The 20,613-nt window shown below is 36.2% G+C and overlaps 2 protein-coding genes across 6 annotated transcripts in view; one reads left to right on the top strand and one right to left on the bottom strand.

The window, feature by feature from the left end:
* The window catches only part of Ocrl (OCRL inositol polyphosphate-5-phosphatase), a 486,659-nt gene that overhangs the window by 111,183 nt on the left and 354,863 nt on the right, over window positions 1-20,613 (bottom strand). The window lies entirely within an intron of this gene.
* Smarca1 (SWI/SNF related, matrix associated, actin dependent regulator of chromatin, subfamily a, member 1) overlaps window positions 1-20,613 on the top strand; it is a 70,271-nt gene that overhangs the window by 39,012 nt on the left and 10,646 nt on the right. For all 5 annotated transcript variants that reach the window (XM_051178469.1, XM_051178467.1, XM_051178472.1 and 2 more), the window contains exons 17-22: window positions 2,362-2,472; window positions 2,732-2,845; window positions 11,202-11,324; window positions 13,482-13,614; window positions 16,360-16,478; window positions 16,592-16,804. In XM_051178469.1, coding sequence (XP_051034426.1) covers window positions 2,362-2,472; window positions 2,732-2,845; window positions 11,202-11,324; window positions 13,482-13,614; window positions 16,360-16,478; window positions 16,592-16,804 — 813 coding nt within the window. The remainder of the gene's footprint in view (window positions 1-2,361; window positions 2,473-2,731; window positions 2,846-11,201; window positions 11,325-13,481; window positions 13,615-16,359; window positions 16,479-16,591; window positions 16,805-20,613) is intronic.

Genomic DNA, 20,613 nt, shown 5'->3' with positions numbered 1-20,613 from the left:
AAATGGAATAAGTTAGCATTAATATGCCTTTGTCTAAAACAAGAAAATTCAGTATAATTAATTTTGTTTTTGAAAGTTCATGAATTGGCCTTTAATACTTATTTCAAATTTCAACATCTAGACTTTCAAACATATACAGATTGAATGGCTAAATACACTACTTTTAAACAGCTAGTTTCAAGTATACAGTTTTACATTCAATTTAGAAAGATTAAATTATATGTAATCCATAAAATATTTTTGCAAGTGTGTATATGTGTGCATTTATGTTCACATTAATGTGGGTGTGTTAATGTGCATTATGTATGAGGTTAATAGCTTATGTCTTTCTTCATAGCTGTTTGCCTTATATATTGAGGAAGGATTTCTCACTTGTACCTAGAGTTCCCTTAACTGAGCTAGCCTAGCTAGCTGGCTTCCTCTGGGGAATCATCTTTTGCCATCTTCTGAGCTATTTATGACATCTTTTTCCCCTATTACTGTCACCTCACGACTAACTGGTGTAAGAGTCACAATTCGTCTCCCTTCTTACTTTATTCCTTCCCTCCCTCCCTCTCTCCCACTGTTCTTTCCTTTCTTTGTTTGGTATTGAACTCTGGGCTTCTTACATGGGAGGTGTGTTCTCTACCACTGACACACATTTCTAGCCCTGGAAGTAGATATTTCTTTTATTTAAGCACCACATTTTAATTTCTTATAACATCTTAGAGTTAGAAGACATTAAAGGTCATTTACTCTAGCCTTTCTTGTAATTAAGAAATCTCAATTTATAGGGTGAGCAAGATGATTCAGTGAAAGGTGCTTGCTACCAAGCCTGACAACTTGAGTTCAATCCTTGGAATCCGTATGGTGTAGAGAATCGACTCCTAATAGTTGTTCTCTGATCTTCGCAGGTGCGACATGGCATGAACATGCATGCACACATACACACACACATGTGCACACACAAATAAATAAATACATGTGATTTAAAAAGAAATCTCATTAGCGGTATCTACAACAGATGATAGCTTGTATTTGAGTTCTGAAGTGTTGGGCATCCTACCTCTCTCAGGGCAGTTCCTTTCACTCCTTGCCATCTTGCCCTTGTGTATTCTAGACAAACAGTCTAACAATTAGCTGCATCCCTGGCCCTGTTATGTTATGTTGCATAATGGTATTGTTTCTTATGACTTTGCACATTGGTTTGAGTCTTAGGAATCAACAAAAAACTATTCTTTGCTATTGCATAGACTTTTACTTATGAGCCTTAACTTTGGGATTTATTTCTCTAGACATTGTGAAAACTTGTAGATCTTTAATCACCCTTATTATCTTAGTTTCTTATCCATGTTTTTCTTAAGTAGTTTTGGGGAGTGAAGCAAGGGCCTTGTGCATGCTAAGCATTTGTTCTACCACTGAGCTACACATGCAGCCTTGCCATCTGCTCTTTGCCTATAATGAACTATTGAAATTAACCTTAAGATAAGATATCGGGACCATTAATGGTAGGTTGATGGTCTTTTAAAGGTCCTCACAGCTCATTTAAAGTCACTAATGAACTGGAGAAACACCATGAAATGGAGAAAAACAGAAGAATAAGGAAAATTTTTCTTGGACTCCAGAATTTTACATGGGCAGTGTTGACTATTAAATTGTATTTCCTAGCTGATAATGGAATACATTTTGTAACTGTTGACTAGTTAGCTAATGCTTTCAGTCACTGTGTTTGATGCTGGTGCTCAAACCCAGGGCCTTGCCCAAGTTAATCATTCAGGGCCCAACTAAGCTAGATTCCCAGATCCTTTGTGGTCATACTTAATCCTCAAGGTAAGTGTTAATTGTTTTCATTTTACAGAAAGCAGAAATAATCCTCAAAGTTGTGTGCCCCGTGAAATGGTGGAATTCGGATTCAGATCTGAATCTTTCTGATTCCAATGGCCTTTCCCCCACTCCTCTACAGCTTTCCTTTCTAGAAAGTTCCCTGTGAACAGTTTTCTTTTTTGGTTCGAAGGAGATATGACTGTCATGCTGCTTCTTGTCATTTATTCATCTGATCTTACATGTTTAAATATCCCAGAATAAATACTTTTCTTCCTTTTATGAGAATTCCTCCTTGTTTACTTAAATTGTCATTGGATACTAAACAGATTGTGCAAATTATTCTCAATTAAGGAGGAACTAATTTTAAAATTATTTTTAAAAAATGCAAAAAAAAAATCTTGGCTTCTAAACTTGATTTATAGCAATGTTATAGTATTTTGCAGGTAGTAGTAGGATTTATGAAGCAAGTTGTAATTGTTTCTAATTAATACCTTATTGTATGTGGTACTGAGAAAATAGTTTGGAGTAATTAAACCTTTTGTTCTTGCTTTTGTGTAGCTTGGTGTGGTGGAATGGATTGAACCTCCTAAACGAGAACGCAAAGCCAACTATGCAGTGGATGCCTACTTTAGAGAGGCTTTGCGTGTCAGTGAGCCAAAGATCCCGAAGGTAAAAGGGCCAGTTTTTACATGCCGTTGTAGAATTCTCTTATAACATGGTTTGTGAATCAGATTTTCTTATATTATTGCCAAATCATAGTTCCTAAAATATAACAATACAGTAAGCACATGCTTTGGGCCAGCCACATGAATGGATTTTATTTTATTTATTTTGCCATATGTACAAATCAGTAGAGTTATTTATATCAGCTTTGTGTTTCATGAAAACAATTATGAATGTATGTAACATTTTTTTTTTACCCTTATAGGCTCCTCGGCCTCCAAAACAGCCAAATGTTCAGGATTTTCAGTTTTTTCCACCACGCTTATTTGAGCTCCTGGAAAAAGAAATTTTTTATTATCGGAAGACTATAGGTTACAAGGTAATTTTTCAAATTAGTGTGATGTAATCTTTTAAAAAATATTTATTTTGTTTGTATGGGAGTTTCCCTTGTATGTATGTCTATACTGCATATGAGTGTCTTGTGTCCAGAAAGGCCAGAAGAGGGTGTTAAATCCCCTGGAACTAAAGTTATAGGTGGTTGTGAACCACCATGCTGGTGTTACAGATTGAACCTGAGTCCTCATGAATAGCATCAAGTTCTCTCAACTACTGAATCATCAGGTCTAATCTCAAAATATTTATGTGGTGTTGCAGAATTCTCTTATAACATGGTATGTTATTCCAATTTTCTTATATTATTGACAAATCATAGTTCCTAAAACATAACAGTATAGCAAGTACTAGTTAAAGTAGATTACATATTGTATTTAATATTAAAGAATATAAGGTCATATAGCAATGTTTTAAACTAGTAGTAATGATTAAATTATTGAGTGACTCAGAAGGGTCATGAATGAAAGCAATTGGTCTCTAATATTTCAAAACAGTAACATCCATAATAATGGTATTTCAATAATACAATATTTAGTGTTTGGATTGTCAAAGGATATGTAGAAAAAACAAATAAGTACTGGGAAATCAATTTTGATATATGATATTTAAGTAATTTTCATTAGTAGAACTAAGAAACATATTTTTGTGTTTATTGCTCATAGGTTAATAAAAGCCTTATTGGTGGTTAGTGGTCACTTAGATGTTAAAGATAACAACACACATGATCATTACTCACATCATTTTAAAATAAAATGATATGTAGAAGTCAAAATTACTTTTTGCATATGTAGAAAACAAATTTTAGTAATTAAAATTTAGTGGTTGTAATACTATATATTATTAAGAGATTAAAAATACAGGGTTATTTCTGTATTTGGAAACTGACTTCCTAGTCAATGGAGATATAAGAATCACAATGAAAATTAGAAAAGTAGCAGCAGAATTTCTGTTTATGAGTTGGAAGTTATGTTGCTGCAACTATTTTGATTAATAGGTAGAATGTATTACGAGAAACTATGCATTTATGATAGTTAACTTGTATTTCAGAATGTACATGGTTAGATTTTATAGTAACTATCAAGACCAGAGATTCATTTTCAAGACAGTGTAGCAGAGTAAGGTGACCATGTTTGACTGTTCAGATTGTACCTAAGACCATTTTCAAAGAAAGCAAGCACAGTATAGAAACAAAATGCAAAATGCAAGCTGCTAGATAGTTATTAAATCGTTAATTTCCTGGACTAAACAGACATACAGCACTTCATTGAGATTAATAGTCATCTTGGTCAGTAAGACTTGAAAGGAGAATTAATTGAAATACTAGATCTTGAGTACTAAACAAAATAGTAGTGTGGAACATTTTATAATTTATACAATGCTTAAAATATATTTCACTTGATCCTAACAACCTCATTAAATAGGTTTGATTGTCTGCTTGTACTTGGTAAGGGAACTGGAGTTCAGCAAGGTTCAGTTCCTTTGTGCAAGGTCACATAGATGATGAGGTTGCCTTGCTGTCTCAAACCCACTTATTCGACTTTAAATACGGTGCCCTTTCTATCCAGACACTCTCAGCAATTTCTGCATGTGATATAGCTCAATTTATTTCTGCAATCCTAAATAAGGACTGTGTTTATTAGTGGTGTGAAATGTAGTTTGGGCGGTAGGCCAAGTGGTAGTCAAGTAGCAGCAATAAAATATCATCTCAGTTGATGGAACTGTTGATTTTCCTTCTTTGGAGATAGTGTGATTTTGTTCCCTGTGAGAATTCCAGTGCCCACTACATTCGGGCCGCAGATTGAGTTGGAATGTAAACAGTGCCTTTCATTACAGGCAGTTGGTGGTTAGGAGTGAGGTCTCAGAATGATTGTTTGGGTGGTGGCCAGCTGGAAGAGCACGGAAGAGGGAGGGAACCTTCTAAGACAGGGTAATGAATGGACAGCTGTGAGGGCAAAGAGAAAGGAAGAGGGACGAGGTGTAAGAAGAGAGGAAACACATGAATAGGAAGATGAAAGATGCTGTGGAGTTCACAGTCTTGCAATTTACTATTTAATTCCTCTCACATCCCAGAAAGTGTTAGAGACAGAGGAAGAGTAAAAGGAGGACTGGCTCCATTTAATACCTGTTCACTGAGCACTGCTTTGTGTTAGGTGCAGTGATAAGCATTTGGGGAGAAAACGATAAACAAACTTGGCTGCTGGACTGCTTCCATGATGGACCACAGACATGCTCCTGGGAAAGGCCTGTCCTTGTTAACTGTCTCTTTGTTGCAGGGTCCCTACTGAATGCAGTTAAAATCTTCCCATTTGAAGCAGCGTGTTTGCAAACTGAGGGCGAAGGGCCTGACTCTCTCAACTCAGAATGACATTTAGAGGCTTACATGTTGGCACACAGTACCTGTTGTGATGGATAATAAAATCATGGGAATCATAAGTCTAAATGACTTACTCCCAGTCTTCCTGAGAATCATTACTGCTTAACTAAGGAAATAGTTGCTGTTTGTAGGCATCTTGAGGGCAACTGAAAGGATAAGAATACAAAATTCCATCTGATTCTGATAGACAAAATTCACTCACTAACTGGATACTATCAAGACCACCACTTTCCATTGGAAATAGAATTAATTTACAGCCTTTACCCTAGTGGCATAAGCTTTTCTATGTACTCAAGTGGTAAAATCATTGTAATAGTAGTAGCAGTAGAAGTAATGATAATGATAATAACGCCAACAACTAATGATAATGAGAGTAAAGAAAATGACAACATTGAGAATTTAGATTATAGTGCCAGAGACATACATTAAACAGATACCACAATGCAGTGCTTTTATGTGTGCTCACAAAGGCTACTGGTGGGAAGTATGATTAGTATACAAAATAGTCTGGAGGATGAGGGCAGTGCTCCCTAAAGAAGTGTCACTTAATCTGAGATTTAAAAGATGATGGGATTGAGCCTGTATGTTTTTTTGAGCCACCATATTTTCTGTGTCAAGCAGAGCCTTCAGATGGGAAAGCGGAGACACTTTTCCAGAGGTGGAATGTGATCAGGTAGAGATGTGTATCGCTCACAAAGAGACTGAAATGTAGCTTCGGAGTGAAGGAACCCACTCAGATGCCTTAGAATCAGGGATGTGGGTGGGTGGCAAAATGATACAAATCTAAGCTTTCTTTTTGTTTCATGATGTTCTGAGTTGCGTAAAAATATTAGCTTGGTATTCTCATTATAGGAACTATATCTTTATTTTATAAATGGAGAACTGAGGCATAGTTTACTTTTCTCAGAACTGTAGGACTTATAAGAGGTAAGGGATGATCAGGTTTTATGTTTTGCAGAATTATTTAAGTGTGTGTGTGTGTGTGTGTGTGTGTGTGTGTGTGTGTGTGTTCCTGTGTGTGTTCCTGTGTGTGTTCGTGTACGCAGGAAGAAGTCAGAGTATGGCTTTCTGGAGTTGGTTTTCTCCTTTAACCATGTGGGATCCAAGAACTAAACTTACATTGTCAGGTTTCTGTGGCAAGCACCTTTTACACACTGAACCATCTTTATATTTTCAAATTATTACCCTGAATGTGAAGCTGTAAAGAATGCATTTATTACAAAAACCTCCCAGAAAACTGTTGAAATATGAAAATGAGAGGTGATGGTGACAACATAGACTACAGCTGTGGCAAGCTTGGTGTTGGTGCTGGTAGGCGAACCATTCCCCTGCTGATCTGTTCCTAGGTTTGTGCTCTCTTCATCTGCACCTTGGATTGGCACTACTATTTAAACATTTGCTGTGCTTCTCAGTAGGAATTCCTAGCTGAGGATTTATCAGGCAAATACAACATTCTGGATACTGACTCTTTCTGAACTTTGTTCCTTCCATTCTTTCCAAGAACTATGGGTCTGAGCAAAGGTGGATTATCTAATTGGAAGGGTCTTATCTTTGAGTTCAGAGTACAGAGAGATCAGCATGGCATGTTAATCATCTGCAGACCTTCAAGGATAACTTTGTACGTATCTGTAAGGCATTGTTCTCAGGAAATACCTAGGATATTGGGCTGGACAAATGCTCAGCTGGTGAAGGCATTTGCTTCCAAACCTAATGACCTGAGTTTAATCTCTGGAATTCACATGGCGGGAGGAGAGTTGTCCCCTGACATCCATACACATGCCATGGGAGGGCATATACTCATGCTCCCATGAACACACACAAAATAAATGTAAATGAAATGAAAAAACAATCATTTAGTATTGACTTTATCCTATGCATCTAGAAAGCCCTTCAAAGCCACAAGATGAGTGAAGAAATTGTTTGTATGTAAGCAAAGCTGATATAGTGAGTTACCTGACATTTTGTACACACAAACTCAAAAAAATGGAACTCCTCCCTCTTTTTCTGTTTAAATTAATAATCATTCAAGGGTGTTTTGACATTGCAGCATGACTTTGTCATCTACAAAGTTCACTCTCAAGAACCATACAGGTGAGTTAAAAATAACAAAGAAGCTGTGTTCTAAGTAAGTTTATGGTTTTTTGTTGTTGTTGGGCTGTATTTATAGCTCCCCTTGGCCACACATGCTACATTACTTCAGGTTAGACTATGGGTTAAGGAGAAATAGGTGTTGTCCACTGCTGGGCATACTATAGCTAATGGAGATGATTTATCTATTTTGAATCTATTCCAAAATCTTAGCCTACAGTGATTGAGGAGAGGGCTAGTAAGGGGCTTACTAGTTTATGTTTTTGGTTTTGAGACAGGGCCACATTCTGCAATGCTGACTCTATATAAATCAGACTAGCCTCAAACTCAGTAGAGATCTGTCTGCCTTTGTCTCCCGAGTCCTTGGATTAAAGGTGGTCACTACCACACCTGGTATGGGCTTACTAGTTCTGAAGCAGTTGGTAACACACGTTTGTGAGAGAATGCTCATTATTAGCTATTAGCATTTTTAGTTTCTATTTGTCCCACCTTCCATATTCAGCTCACCAAGGCCACAGCAGAAGTGTAGCTGGTAAGATTTGTAGTTAAAAGTTTTTGTTTTATTTGGGGCTGGGAGAAGCATTTGTTTGCTTTACTGTAATCAGTTTTGGCTGGCAGTGTCAATTCTTCCTTTTCTAAGCTTTGACCTTGCTATAAGTGAGACATCTTTGGAGGTTTCATAATTCTCTAAAATAAAAAGAGTTGATATTTGATATACTTACTTGTTCATCAAATTCTTAGCGTTGGAAGAGGGTTACAATTGAAATTTTAGGTGCAGAATAAAAAAGTTGCAGTTGATCTAAGAGCACAAGCGAAAGCTGAAGAAAGCTTACAGACATTCCAATAGCTATCTCCCAAAAGGGTTTCTTTAGCGACAAATATAAACATTTGACAAATGGACAAAGTTCCATATACTTTGAGAGCCTTGGTAATGTGTCACTCTGGGCTGCCTGTTAAACTGTGGGGAGTTGATTTCAGGTGACTGCTTTCATTTTTTTTGTGCTGCCATATTTAATTTTGCAATCCATATTTCTATGAAATCTTGCTGAACTCCTAAAACTCCTAAGCAATAAAAGTGTTTTCACTACCTCATGGAATCTACCTCCTTCTTCATTCATTTATCTATTTCCAGAGGGAGAGAGAGAGAGAGAGAGAGAGAGAGAGAGAGAGAGAGAGAGAGAGAGAGAGAGAGAGAGAGAGAGAGAAAGTGTGTGTCTATGGAGGTCAGAGGACAACTCGTGGGAGTCAGGTCTTCCCTTCTTCATCTGAGTTACAGGGATTGAACTAGTTTAAACCCAGGCCTTTTGGCCTTTATCTGCTGAGCCATTTGGAATGAAGCTACCATCTCAGTAGCCCCTACATTTCAGTTTTAGTTTATACTTCTTCTATTTCTTTTGTCACCATACTGTATTTCCTAGTTATAATGGCTTAGAAAATTCTCTGCCTCTGGTAGCTTCATTAGTTTGCTCCATCTGCTGGAAGGATTACAGTGTAAATAGTATATTTTGGTATTTTATTTCCATGATCTAAAGTCTCCTGTGGAGTTTGGGATCCTCTTCATCTGTCTATCTGGGGTTTTTTTTGCCTCTTTTCTCAATATTAATCCTATCATTTTCCCCTCCAGTGCTGATTGTGATAGAACCCAAGCTTTCACACATACTAGGTAATTGTCCTCCCACTCAACATACCCCAATACCTAATATAACTCCCATGGATCCCAGGGCATTTCTGTCTTCATGCCTTTGCTTATACAGATCCATTTTTGAGAGGTCATTACCTCCCATCTCCTCAAAACTTTAGGCTTTTGATCACTGTCCGGTCCTTTCATTTCATTTCTTTTCCTTTCCCCTTTTCTGACTCTTCCTAATCTCCTTTTCTCCCCTCTTCCCTTCCTGCCACTGTCTCCCTCTCTTTTACTCTCCTCCTCCCTGTCTCTGTCTCTTCTCCGTCCCCAGTCTGTCTATCTTACTCATAAGCCATTCTCCTGACTCAGCCTCCCAGCTGGTAAGATAAGAGGGCGTGTACTAACACAGTCCTTTCTTGCTCTTTTTATGAGACAACTTGTCATGTAACCAAGCTCTCCTTGAACTCACAAGCTAGACCAAGTTGGCCTCAACCTTGCAATCTTCCGACCTTGGCCTCCAAGTACTAACATCACAGTTGTGTGTCATCACATCTGGTGAAACCAGGATGCTTAAGATTAAGGCCAAGCCGGGTGTTGGTGGCTCACGCCTTTAATCCCAGCACTGGGGAGGCAGAAGCAGGTGAATCTCTGTGAGTTTGAGTCTAGCCTGGTCTACAGAGGGCGTTCCAGTATTGGCTCTAAAATTTACAGAGAAACCCTGTCTGGGGGGGAAAAAGATAAAGGCCAAAATCACAGAATTGGTTTGGAAATTTCTTGTGGGCAAGGACTGTGTCCAGAAACCTAGCCCATACCTATTTTAGTACTAAGAATATAATAGACACTCAATAATTCTGATTTGGTTAACTGATGCTGATGCTTACAAATGGATCTGCTTTTTAATTTACAACATTTCTTTTAAAATATGTATTTGGTAAATTGTTATCTAAAGAACTGTTTCATACAACACTTTTAAAATGCTCACCTTCCAGTTATAAGGATACAGTTTTTTTCCCTCAGGAGATAAAGGGTTCCTGTGTATAACAGTCCTGGCTGTCCTGGAACTCTCTTTGTAGATCAGACTGGCTTCGAACGCACAGAGATATACCTGCCTCTGCTTCTCGAGTGCTGGGATTAAAGGTGTGCACCACCATGCCCAGCTGTGATAAAGTTTTAAATGCTATAAAACATGTATGACAATGAGAAAAATATCCTCTAATAAATGTTATAATTTTATTGTGCTATGTCTATTTGAAATTTCTAGGGAGTGAGTCATTCATACCGTGTGTACATTCCAAACAGTGGAAGACGTACCACCCAGCCTTTCATTTTCATGTTTAATGGAATGCTATAAAATGTACTACACATGTTCTGTACCTGCTCTCTTAAATCACTGAGCTGTGTGGTGGCTCCAGATGTTGGTAGTGATGACAGAAGACTTCCCTACAATGACTGCTGTATTGCTACTGTGCGCACACTGGGATGCACTGGGGCCTCCTAAGCTGCTGTTGCGAGTTGCACATGACTGCTAGCTTCCTCTAGGATCTGAGCTTCAGTCCTCAGTGGTTCTAGTTCATGCTTTCTTCTCAGTTGTCAGTGCTTTTACAGTTCTGTGCTTTAAAGAGCCCCATTGTTATCTCTGTTGGTCACTGCCAGTGCATGAGTTTTCTCTGTGCATGATGATTCCATCATAGCAGCTGGTGTGCCCTACCATGCAGTCCCTCTACACACACTTCCTAAATTCTCCATTGCTTTGTATCTTTCTTTATCTTGTCACTCTCTCTAGAGTACCCATTTTATACTAAATATTCCACTTTTACAACCTATAGAAGGGAATGAAAGTACTTTATTGTTTTCACACCTGAAGATGGCCAGAACATTGGCTATCGTCTTTATGTGCAGTGTTGCCTACCCTGCTATCTACTCCCAGGAGGCTTTAAATGCCAAGCTGTGTGCTTATTCTACATAATGCCAAGTTAGAAAGATTTATTTTGTTCTATGGCATAATGAGACTTAGCATGCAATGTGGCATTCATTTACCAATGGACTGTAATTCTAAAATATTATACCATGCAGTATGAGGGGTTTTTATTAGGGCAATACCATACTGGTAGAAATGTAGGGAGGAGCGTGTGCCATCTGCTTCTGAGGTCCCACTGTTCATGATTGAAATGACCCTTCAGGTCGACATGTGTAAGTACACTCTTCCTTATTATTATTTTCTCATCAGCTTATTCATCATTTCTCTTTTGATCTTAGGTTCCCAGGAATCCTGACATCCCTAATCCAGCTGTGGCTCAAAGAGAGGAGCAAAAAAAGATCGATGGAGCAGAACCTCTTACACCACAAGAGACTGAAGAGAAGGATAAACTTCTTACACAAGTAAATTATTTTAAGTGGCTGAACAACTTCTAGTCTACAAATAGAAAAAATGTATACGTAAACAGCTACTTTTTACTCTTTTTTACTGTACAGGTCCAGTTGTCCCGATCCGACATACACATAAACACACATTTTGACCAGTTTTCTTCATATGTTAGAAAATGCCCTTTGTAGAACATACTCTTTGGGAAACATTGGGGCAACATATACATGGAAAATAAAAATGTCAATTATTAAAGTTAAGACATATTTTTACCACTTATATGATATGGTCAGTGAGTCCAGAATTGACTTTTGATAAATAATAATTTCCAACAACTACCTGAAAATTAATTTCATTGATTGACTTGGTCCCTGAAACTGTACCACACCAATTTTTTTTTGTTTAGGAAAAATTCCTTTTGAAAGAAGTCAGACCTCTCAGGAAAGACCTTGACTACAATAATGAGAAATGCCTGAAGCATTCTAATGTGATCATTGTATAATTATAAGCTAACATTAAATAGGGAAAGTTTCCACCTTAAAGCTTTCACGTCATTGCTGCTTTAATAAATTTTCTATCACATTTCAACAAAATGTGAAGTTATGATACTGCCTTGGCCAACTAAATTTATTTCAATACATGTTGGAATAATGTGCATGGCACGGTAGTAGGTAATTCCCCAGTGTAATTGTTAACTGATACTTTGGAATGTTTTCTGCACAAAGAAAGGATTGCTGCTTGAGGTGATGTATATACTAATTGTAGAATGAGTTTTATAATATCACACCGTGTCCCAGGAATATGTGTTAATTAAATGTAAAATAAGAGTTTTATATTTATATGTTCATACAGGCCTTTTCCTTTAAATAGCATATAATTTTACTGAATGAATTTTGACAAAATACTTTCATAAGTTTTTGAAGAAATGCCTGGAAGTCACCATGTTTAGTTTGAAAGTATAATTACAGTTGGCAGAGATTTAAGAAGTGCCATAGATTAAAACATTTAAATATTCATGTTTGCTTTTATTTTAATTTCAAAACTTATTTCCTGAGCACAATAATAAAGTGTTGTCCTTTGAATACTATACTGCTTATATTCTGAATATACAGTAAAATGTGAATATGTAATCTCAATTGAGATAATTAAGTTTATAATTAGAAGCATAATCAAGTTTTTTGTCCCTCAGAGTTGAATTTAAGCCATCTTTTACTGATGCTACAAATTTAATGCTTAAAATATTTTTTAGCTTGTCTTCATCTCCTGAGCGCTGGAATTACAGGCATATGTTATCATGTATGATTTATGTGCTGCCAGGAATTGAACTCAGGTCTTTATCCATGACAACTGAGATACATTATCATTGATGAAATAATAATTGTAAAATGACTTTAAAAACTGGTTGTTAAATATTTTAGTAAAAAAGGTCTGATGCCTGAGTAATATTCTGATTATAGAACTTTTATTTAAGAATATAATCTTTAAAAATCACTTTATTATTATTGGGAGAGACATATGCATATTGAAGCATGTATGTAGAAATCATAGGACAACTTTTGAGAATCAGTTCTCTGCTTCCACAGTGGGGTACAGGTTATCAGGCTTGTGTGGTAAGCACTTTCAACTGCTTTTCCATCTTGCCAGCCCTTATGAATAAAAATTTGAACAAAAACTCTTTATTTACTTAGTTTGGAATGATCTAGAAAACTACAAAAAATTTATTGCATTCTTCCTGAATTTTCTTTGTGTTCTTTCAATTCAATACATCCACAACTCTTTCTCTCTCAATGTGCATGAGAACAGATCTGTGGGAAAAAGTCATTGAGACACTGAAATATCAGAACTTAAGCGTTTACATTAGAATTTATATTAGAATTGTATTTTAATGTTATAGTCATCTATAAAATATAAAATTAAGACTATGTGATGCCTTTGAGTTATAAATCAACTTAAAGTACTTGAAAAGTACATTTCCTTTAAAATAGAAAAGCAGTTATTTCTCTAACAATTCAAACTCAGCTTTTGATTCCACATTAAAGATATGAACTTTATAAAGGGGCACATGCTAAGTGTTTTAAACTGCTTTTATGGCGGCATTGTACAGATATTGGTAGGATAATAACAGAATTTATTAATTTAACATCTACTGATGATGTTTAACTTTTTGTTCATAGGGTTTCACAAACTGGACTAAGCGAGATTTTAACCAGTTTATTAAAGCAAATGAGAAATATGGGAGAGATGACATTGATAATATAGCTCGAGAGGTAGAGGGCAAATCCCCTGAGGAGGTCATGGAGTATTCAGGTTTGTATGTCATTTCAACTATGATACTTTATTTTTCATGTATGCATTTTTGTGAAAAAAAGATTTATTTATTTTTAAGTGTGTGTGTGCGTGTGTGTGTGTGTTCATATGGATGTATGCTATGTACGTGCAGGTGCCTATGGTGGACAGAAGAATGCTCTGGAGCTGGAGTTGCAGGTGGTTGTGAGCTGCCTAATGTGGGTGCTTGGAACCAATCTTTGGTCCTCTGGAAAAGCAGGAAGGACTCTTCACTACATGCCATCTCTCCAGCCCCTGTTTCTTTGTCATTAATTTAGTTGGGTCTTTGTTCAGAGATTGTTAAAACGTTTGTGAATGAGATGTAAGTAAAGATATGAGATATGACTGCATTTGTACTCTGCTGTCTCTGGGAGACAGCTAAGGAAGCTGAGTAAAACCCTGCATAAACAAAAGTTAAAAACTCTGCGTGAGTTTCTTATTCTCTCACTTCTCTGCTTTGATCTTTTTAAAGTATAGGCCTGAGGCTTCTGTTTAGCAGGTTGAAATAGTCATTGTAGGTCATCCTTGAAGTAGAAAGTTCTTATCAGGCCCATTTAGAGACTCAACTGCCCTCAAGGAATTCAGTCAGGTAGTGGCAGGCCCTATTAACTTAAGGCAATTTGGAATAGATCTAAAAAGATTTCTTAGCTAAATCTGTTCAGTGGTCCTTGAATCATTTCCTTGTCCTACTCAGCTGTGTCTTTAGCCTCAACCACAATCAGAAGAGCTGCACGGAAGCCTGTGGAGTTCATATTAATTCCTGTGTCAGAGCATATGTTAATTCAGGCTTCTGAAAAGAAATCTTACTAAAATTGGTTAATCTAAATGTTTTCCTATGTGTGGTTAAATTTCAAATAGGCTGAACTTTCAAATTTAGTCTGAATCTCACGTATTTAGAGTCAAGAGCACTTCCCACAAATAAGCAATGTTAAAAAGTAGTTGTGTGGTTTCTTTGCCATGCCCCCTAGTTATTTGAGATAACTACTGGAATTCTGTGTTTATTAGGAAACAATATTGCAAATCTCTAAATAAACCCAAGTTTAAACATTACTTGGTATAGCTTTTCATTTATCTAGAGTACTAGTCAGTAATTGAAGAAAATCTGTTGTAATTAGAGAATACCTTCTCTTTTTCATTCTGGAAGTCTAAAAGGGAATTTTGAAGTTAATTGTGTCTAGATTTTATTTCATATAACTGGATTCATGAACATCTTTTTCTTTGAACAGTAACATAACACTACTATTTGCCTTAGGGTTGAAAACATAGGTAAAACATATTTGGGGGGCAATAGATAGGAGAAATATATTTTCATAGCTTTGGTATGTGTCAAGCTGCAATTTATAATATTTCTAAATGATATCAGGTAGCCACATATTGTGATGCATGTCCGCAATCTCTGCATTCAGTGTCTGAGGCAGGAGAATCATGAGTTTGAGGGCAGCCTAGTCTGTATGGCATGTTTGAGGCCACACTGATTGTAGTGAGAGCATATTTAAAAAATATAAGGTATCATGGATAGGGCCCTAGATTCCACCCAGTGCACTGAAATAAAGAAGGGAGGAAGAAAGAAAAAGGAAGAAAAAAAGAAAAAACTTAGGCTGAGTTTGGGTTTTAGTTCAATGATAGAACTAAAGGTCCTAGATCTGATTCCCCACAGTATGATAACACAAATGACAATGACAAAAAGACTTTTTGTCAGATGTTCCCTTAAATTTGTTACTAAAAGAAGTACCATGAAATGAGGGGTAGAGACATGTACAGTGAGTGAGATTTTTCCGAATTTGAGAAGGTAGATAATGTCAGTAGTCGGCCTGTCATGTGACTTACTAATGCAGCAGATTATTTGGCTCATCTGTAAAATTTGATTGGTAGCTTGGTGATTTAAATATTCTTTGGTATGTGTATAGTCACATATTGTTGATGTTTATGATCTAACGAAGCCACTGAAAATCAGAGAAGCAAAGCAGCCAAGCCAGTAGTAGATCTTACCTCTGCCCAGCTGAAATGGCAATTCTAGCTCTAGAAATCCTCAGAGGCAAAAACGCTCTGAATTCCTGTCTCCTCCTTTTATTCCTTTCTCTGCTCAGCCATATCATTCCTGTCTCTACCTGCCTAGTGCTGAGATTAAAGGCATGTGATCCCAAATGCTAGGCTCTAAGGTCACAGCTCTGTTATATTCTTCACTCTTGTGTAGGCCAGGGTGGCCTTGAACTCAGAGAGATCCATCTGCCTGTCTTCCGAGTCCTGGGATTAAAGGTATGTGCCACTACTGCCTAGTTTTTATAGCTAACTAGTGTGGCTGGCTTTGCAAACTGATCTCCAGTGGCTTTATTAGATCATAAACAATATATCACCACATATGTGTCTAGTTAAAATCCCTCATCTTTAAAGAAACTGTAGGTGAATGGAAGTATAAGATTAGTGAATGATTGCAGACATAGCCATCAGTTTCTATAGAAATTGCCACTTCAAAGGAAAAGGGTGAATGATCTGGTAATGGGTTTATTTTAATTTTTGCTTACTAGAAATCTGTATTTACATTTATATGCTTCCTGATTCTGTTTCACTCTATGCATTTGGTTTCTTTTGTATCACATTTGGGTAAAATGATAACTTAAGAGCATTTAACAATTGATCATATTATTTTCACATAGATGACACCATATCTGCCTGTTAATTCTTTATCCTATAATGATAGTAATTTAAAGTAATAGCTTTCTTTTACAGCTGTGTTTTGGGAACGCTGCAATGAATTACAGGACATTGAGAAAATTATGGCTCAAATTGAACGTGGAGAAGCAAGAATTCAGCGAAGGATCAGTATTAAGAAAGCACTGGATGCCAAAGTACTATATTCTGTTTCAGTTTATTAATAGATTATTTTATTTGCTGTAGTGATTAGCGTTTGACTTGTTATTGCACATTCAATTGAAAAGTGCCGTTTTGTTGAAACTTACAGATTGCAAGATATAAGGCTCCATTTCATCAGTTGCGTATTCAGTATGGAACCAGTAAAGGAAAGAACTATACTGAAGAAGAAGACAGATTCTTGATCTGTATGTTACACAAAATGGGCTTTGACAGAGAAAATGTGTATGAAGAATTAAGACAGTGTGTACGGAATGCTCCTCAGTTTAGATTTGACTGGTTTATCAAGTCTAGAACTGCCATGGTATGTATTCCTTTTGTTGCTTATTTCGAAAAAACACACATTTCTAGTCTTCTTCACTTAATTCTTTCAATTGTTAGCACTACTTGTGATGCTAAATTTAATCACTTGGTTTCTGCTATGATTCCCAGGACTTACCCCTTTATGGTACATTTTTCCCTTTGTAACTATCCAAGTGAATTTTGGGATTGTCTTGCCAGTCAGCTCCCAAATCATGACATGGAGACTTATCATTAATTAGGAATCCTCGGCTGATAGCTTAGGGTTGTTTTTAGCTAGCTCTTATAACTTAAATTAACCCATTTCTATTAATCTGGGTGCTTCCCTGAGGCTCATTTACCTCTACATAGTATTCATCTTGCTTTCCTGCTTACTCCCTGTTTCCTTGCATCTCTGCCCTCCTTCTTTCCAGCATCCTGTCTGCCCAGAAATACTGCTTTTTATTCAACCAATCAGAGTGCCACTTATTCACAGTGTATAAAAAGATTATTTCACAATTAGGTATAGGGACAAAACAGTTGTTTGATGAGGTTCTTCAGATCGTTGAAGTAGGTTGTTGATGAACAATGTAGAGTTGCCTTTTTAATTCTCTTTTGGGAATGATATTTCATTTTGACTGTCATCAGACTTTGGCAGTGAGTTGGTTTGCGATCTTGCTCAGGGGATCTATGGCCACATTTAATAGACAACTTCTTTAAAAGCCATACATTTAGATTTCTAGTCACTTGGGTTTTTATGCATATAAAGAGATAATTTAGGGCAGCACCAATAGTTTGTAAAAGAAAAATGCTTAACTACATTTTCCAGGAGATCATTTTCAAATATATGTGCCCTTTTATGTGATGAAACATTTATTGAATTCTGTGATATTTCAGTGATATTTTACTAATTTTTAAAAGGTTGAGAGCTTGATGTTGGGTCTAGTTTCTGTAGTTATTAAACTAAGGCAGTAGGATGAGAGAGATTCAAAGTGCAAGGAAAGATTTAAGCTGTTTGCAGTATTATGATTGCAGAACTCTAAGCCTTTTCACTCAGTTACCAAGGAAAAAAACTCCAGTATATTAACAACCACTAGATGTCTCTGAACTCCCTTGTAATGATGCTTATTTTTCCTCCATCTTATTTATTTTTTTGAAACATTTACCTCCATGCTCTTTCTTTCTCTAGATATTTAAATCTTCAGAACATATTTGCCAAAAGGCACATATTACCTATATAAGTAAACGCAAATTCACAAATTGCAACCTGTATTTTGTATAGTCAAATTGGAGACACCCATGTCTTTTATTACCATTTAGAAAGTAGAATTTCTAATTTTTACCGAATCTTTAAAAAATAGTCATTTATTTTCTATTTCAATACGTTAATTTAAGTTTTTAAAGGTAAATTTTCTATTCTAAGATTTGATTTTTCCTTCTATCTAGTGGATAAATTTGACTTTTATTTCTTGGAATTAGAGTATGAGCTATAATATGTATATACTTATATCATCTTTTTTAGATTATATTCATATCAATAATTATAGAACTATAAAAATAGATTATTAATATGGCTAGATCATCTTCCTCCCTTTGTTTCTAAAATAACTTCCTTTTTAGTGAGTCATTTTCATAATCTAGGGAATAAAACTACTTGCTGGAGAGAAGCAGCTGTGATTTCTGTAATAGAAAATATTGGTTTCATTGAAAAATCCTAACTTCAAATAGAGGATTTGATTCATTTTGTGACTGTAGCTGTGTTTAAATTAAAATCTTTCTAATGATTGAACTCGGCTTACTAAAAGGTTCTTTTTTCCCAGCCACATCAACAAATGGTGTGAAATCTTTCTTGGAAAAAAATGTAAGAACCCTAATGGTTATATTTTATGCACAAGTCTCAAAGTACTGAATTCATGACATCTGACTTAAGTAACACCCACAAAGTGCTTAAAGGCACGAATCTCCGCTATCAAATATGCCTCCTTTGAAAGGCTTCAGCTAAAGGCTGAAGATTTTGAGGCTCTTCTCCATTTAAAACTGCTGCCTGTATAAAAGAGAAAATAAGATTCAGTTCCATCTCTCTGTGCTAAAGAGACTGTGAATTTTCTTGGAGAAATTGTGTGATCTTTAAGTAAGTAATCAGCCTCTATTGAACTTCATAAACAAGTAGGAAGCATATGCTGAATCTGAGTTTTTAAGCTCAGAGGAAGTGAATTGCCTTTACCATTTTCATCCTGGGGCTGGGCCATCTTAGAATAGGGTCTTAATGCTTGGTCATCCCAGAACTATCCCAAATAAAAGGCTCTTTATAAAGTGACTATGAGAGGAAATGATAATATACTGTATTTATGTGTAGTATCTCTTGTATGAGGCTGACCTGTCCCCTTGTCAACATTAGCTCATTAATTTTCTTGCCATCCTGTTCATTTATTAGTGACTGATGTGACATTTGTTAGTGACTGATGTGACAGCAATTTGAGGAGACTCTTAGAGTTCCAAGAGCAGTAACACATTAGTCAGTTCACTGGACAATGCACAGGGGGAAGTACCTAACTTTTAACCAGTACTACCTTGATTCTTTTTAGTTTCTTTTTAAGTACTTAATGAAGCAAAAGTAAATTTAATTCTCAGAAATAAGCTTCTTGTTTCCTTTATAGCATGGCTTTGGTCCTTAATTTTAGTAAAAAAGTCTTTGCTTTCAGTTGCTGAAAGCATTGTTTTTCTCTTTAGCTAGCTCAGGAAGCTGTGTGTTGCTTTGCCCATGGCCAAGAACATTACAGTTGAAGTTGAGTATTAGTAGTTAGTCATTACAATTACCCTGTCTTTTGTAGTAGTTTAAATGAGTTTTGGCGATAGCATCTCAGAGAATCACATACTGTTGAATACTGGGTAATAAAATTTTTATGTTATTAGTTTGTTTTCAAATCACAACTTTATTATTAATGAAATTGTGCCTTATTTAAAAGTAATAAAGTGACATTTCTCATTAGAACTGTAGGAGAAAAAACTACTTCCTAGAAAATATTGCAGTAGCTTTTTATGAACTTGCTTCCCACTTTATATGGTTATCGCAATGGCTAGTAAATGATAATTAGATTACTAGTTCCAATAGAATATTTTTATAAATACTCAATCTAGTCGGAAAGGAAGTTTCTTTTTAGATATTGTACAGGAATAAGAGGGAAATAGAAAATTTCCTGGTTGTTCTATAACCATAGCGATGCTTTATTGCTTACAACTTTATATTTTTTTTGTTAGCACTTAACTGCATGTTGACAGCTAACATTGATATTTTAGGGCATTACAGTCTTAATGAAATAGAAGAAACATTGATAGTACACTGACAACATTGCTGACTGGTAAAATGTTCTGACTAGTTCTTCTTGAGTATGGCATTATATGTGACCTGAAAATGAAAAGAAAGCTACTAGATGTAGGAGGGCAGAAGAGAAGAGCATATGGAGAAGTGGAGAAACAAATTTTGTTTGGAAAAAAAAAACCCAATAAAACCTAATTCTTTGTAAGCCAGTAAATCAAATACATTTTAACTCATAGGAATCTGTTTCTTCCCTTGTGATTGAACGACTAAACCATGCCCCCTCTGCCTTCATTTTGAAAACACCTGCTGGGCAGTGGTGGTGCATGCATTTAATCCCAGCATTTGGGAGGCAGAGGCAGGTAGATCTCTGTGAGTTCGAAGCCACCCTGGTCTACAGAGTGAGTTCCAGGACAGACTCTAAAGCTACACAAAGAAACCCTGTCTCGAAAAACCAAAAGAAAAGAAAAGGAAAAAGAAAATGTTCGGTAATAGAGGAGATGATTTTTTAACTTTGC

The sequence above is a fragment of the Phodopus roborovskii genome, unplaced genomic scaffold (genome assembly GCF_943737965.1).
Source record: "Phodopus roborovskii unplaced genomic scaffold, PHOROB, whole genome shotgun sequence".
NCBI classification, from domain to species: Eukaryota; Metazoa; Chordata; class Mammalia; order Rodentia; family Cricetidae; genus Phodopus; species Phodopus roborovskii.
Note: the sequence above shows the minus strand (reverse complement) of the source record. Positions and strands in the feature narration are given on the sequence as shown.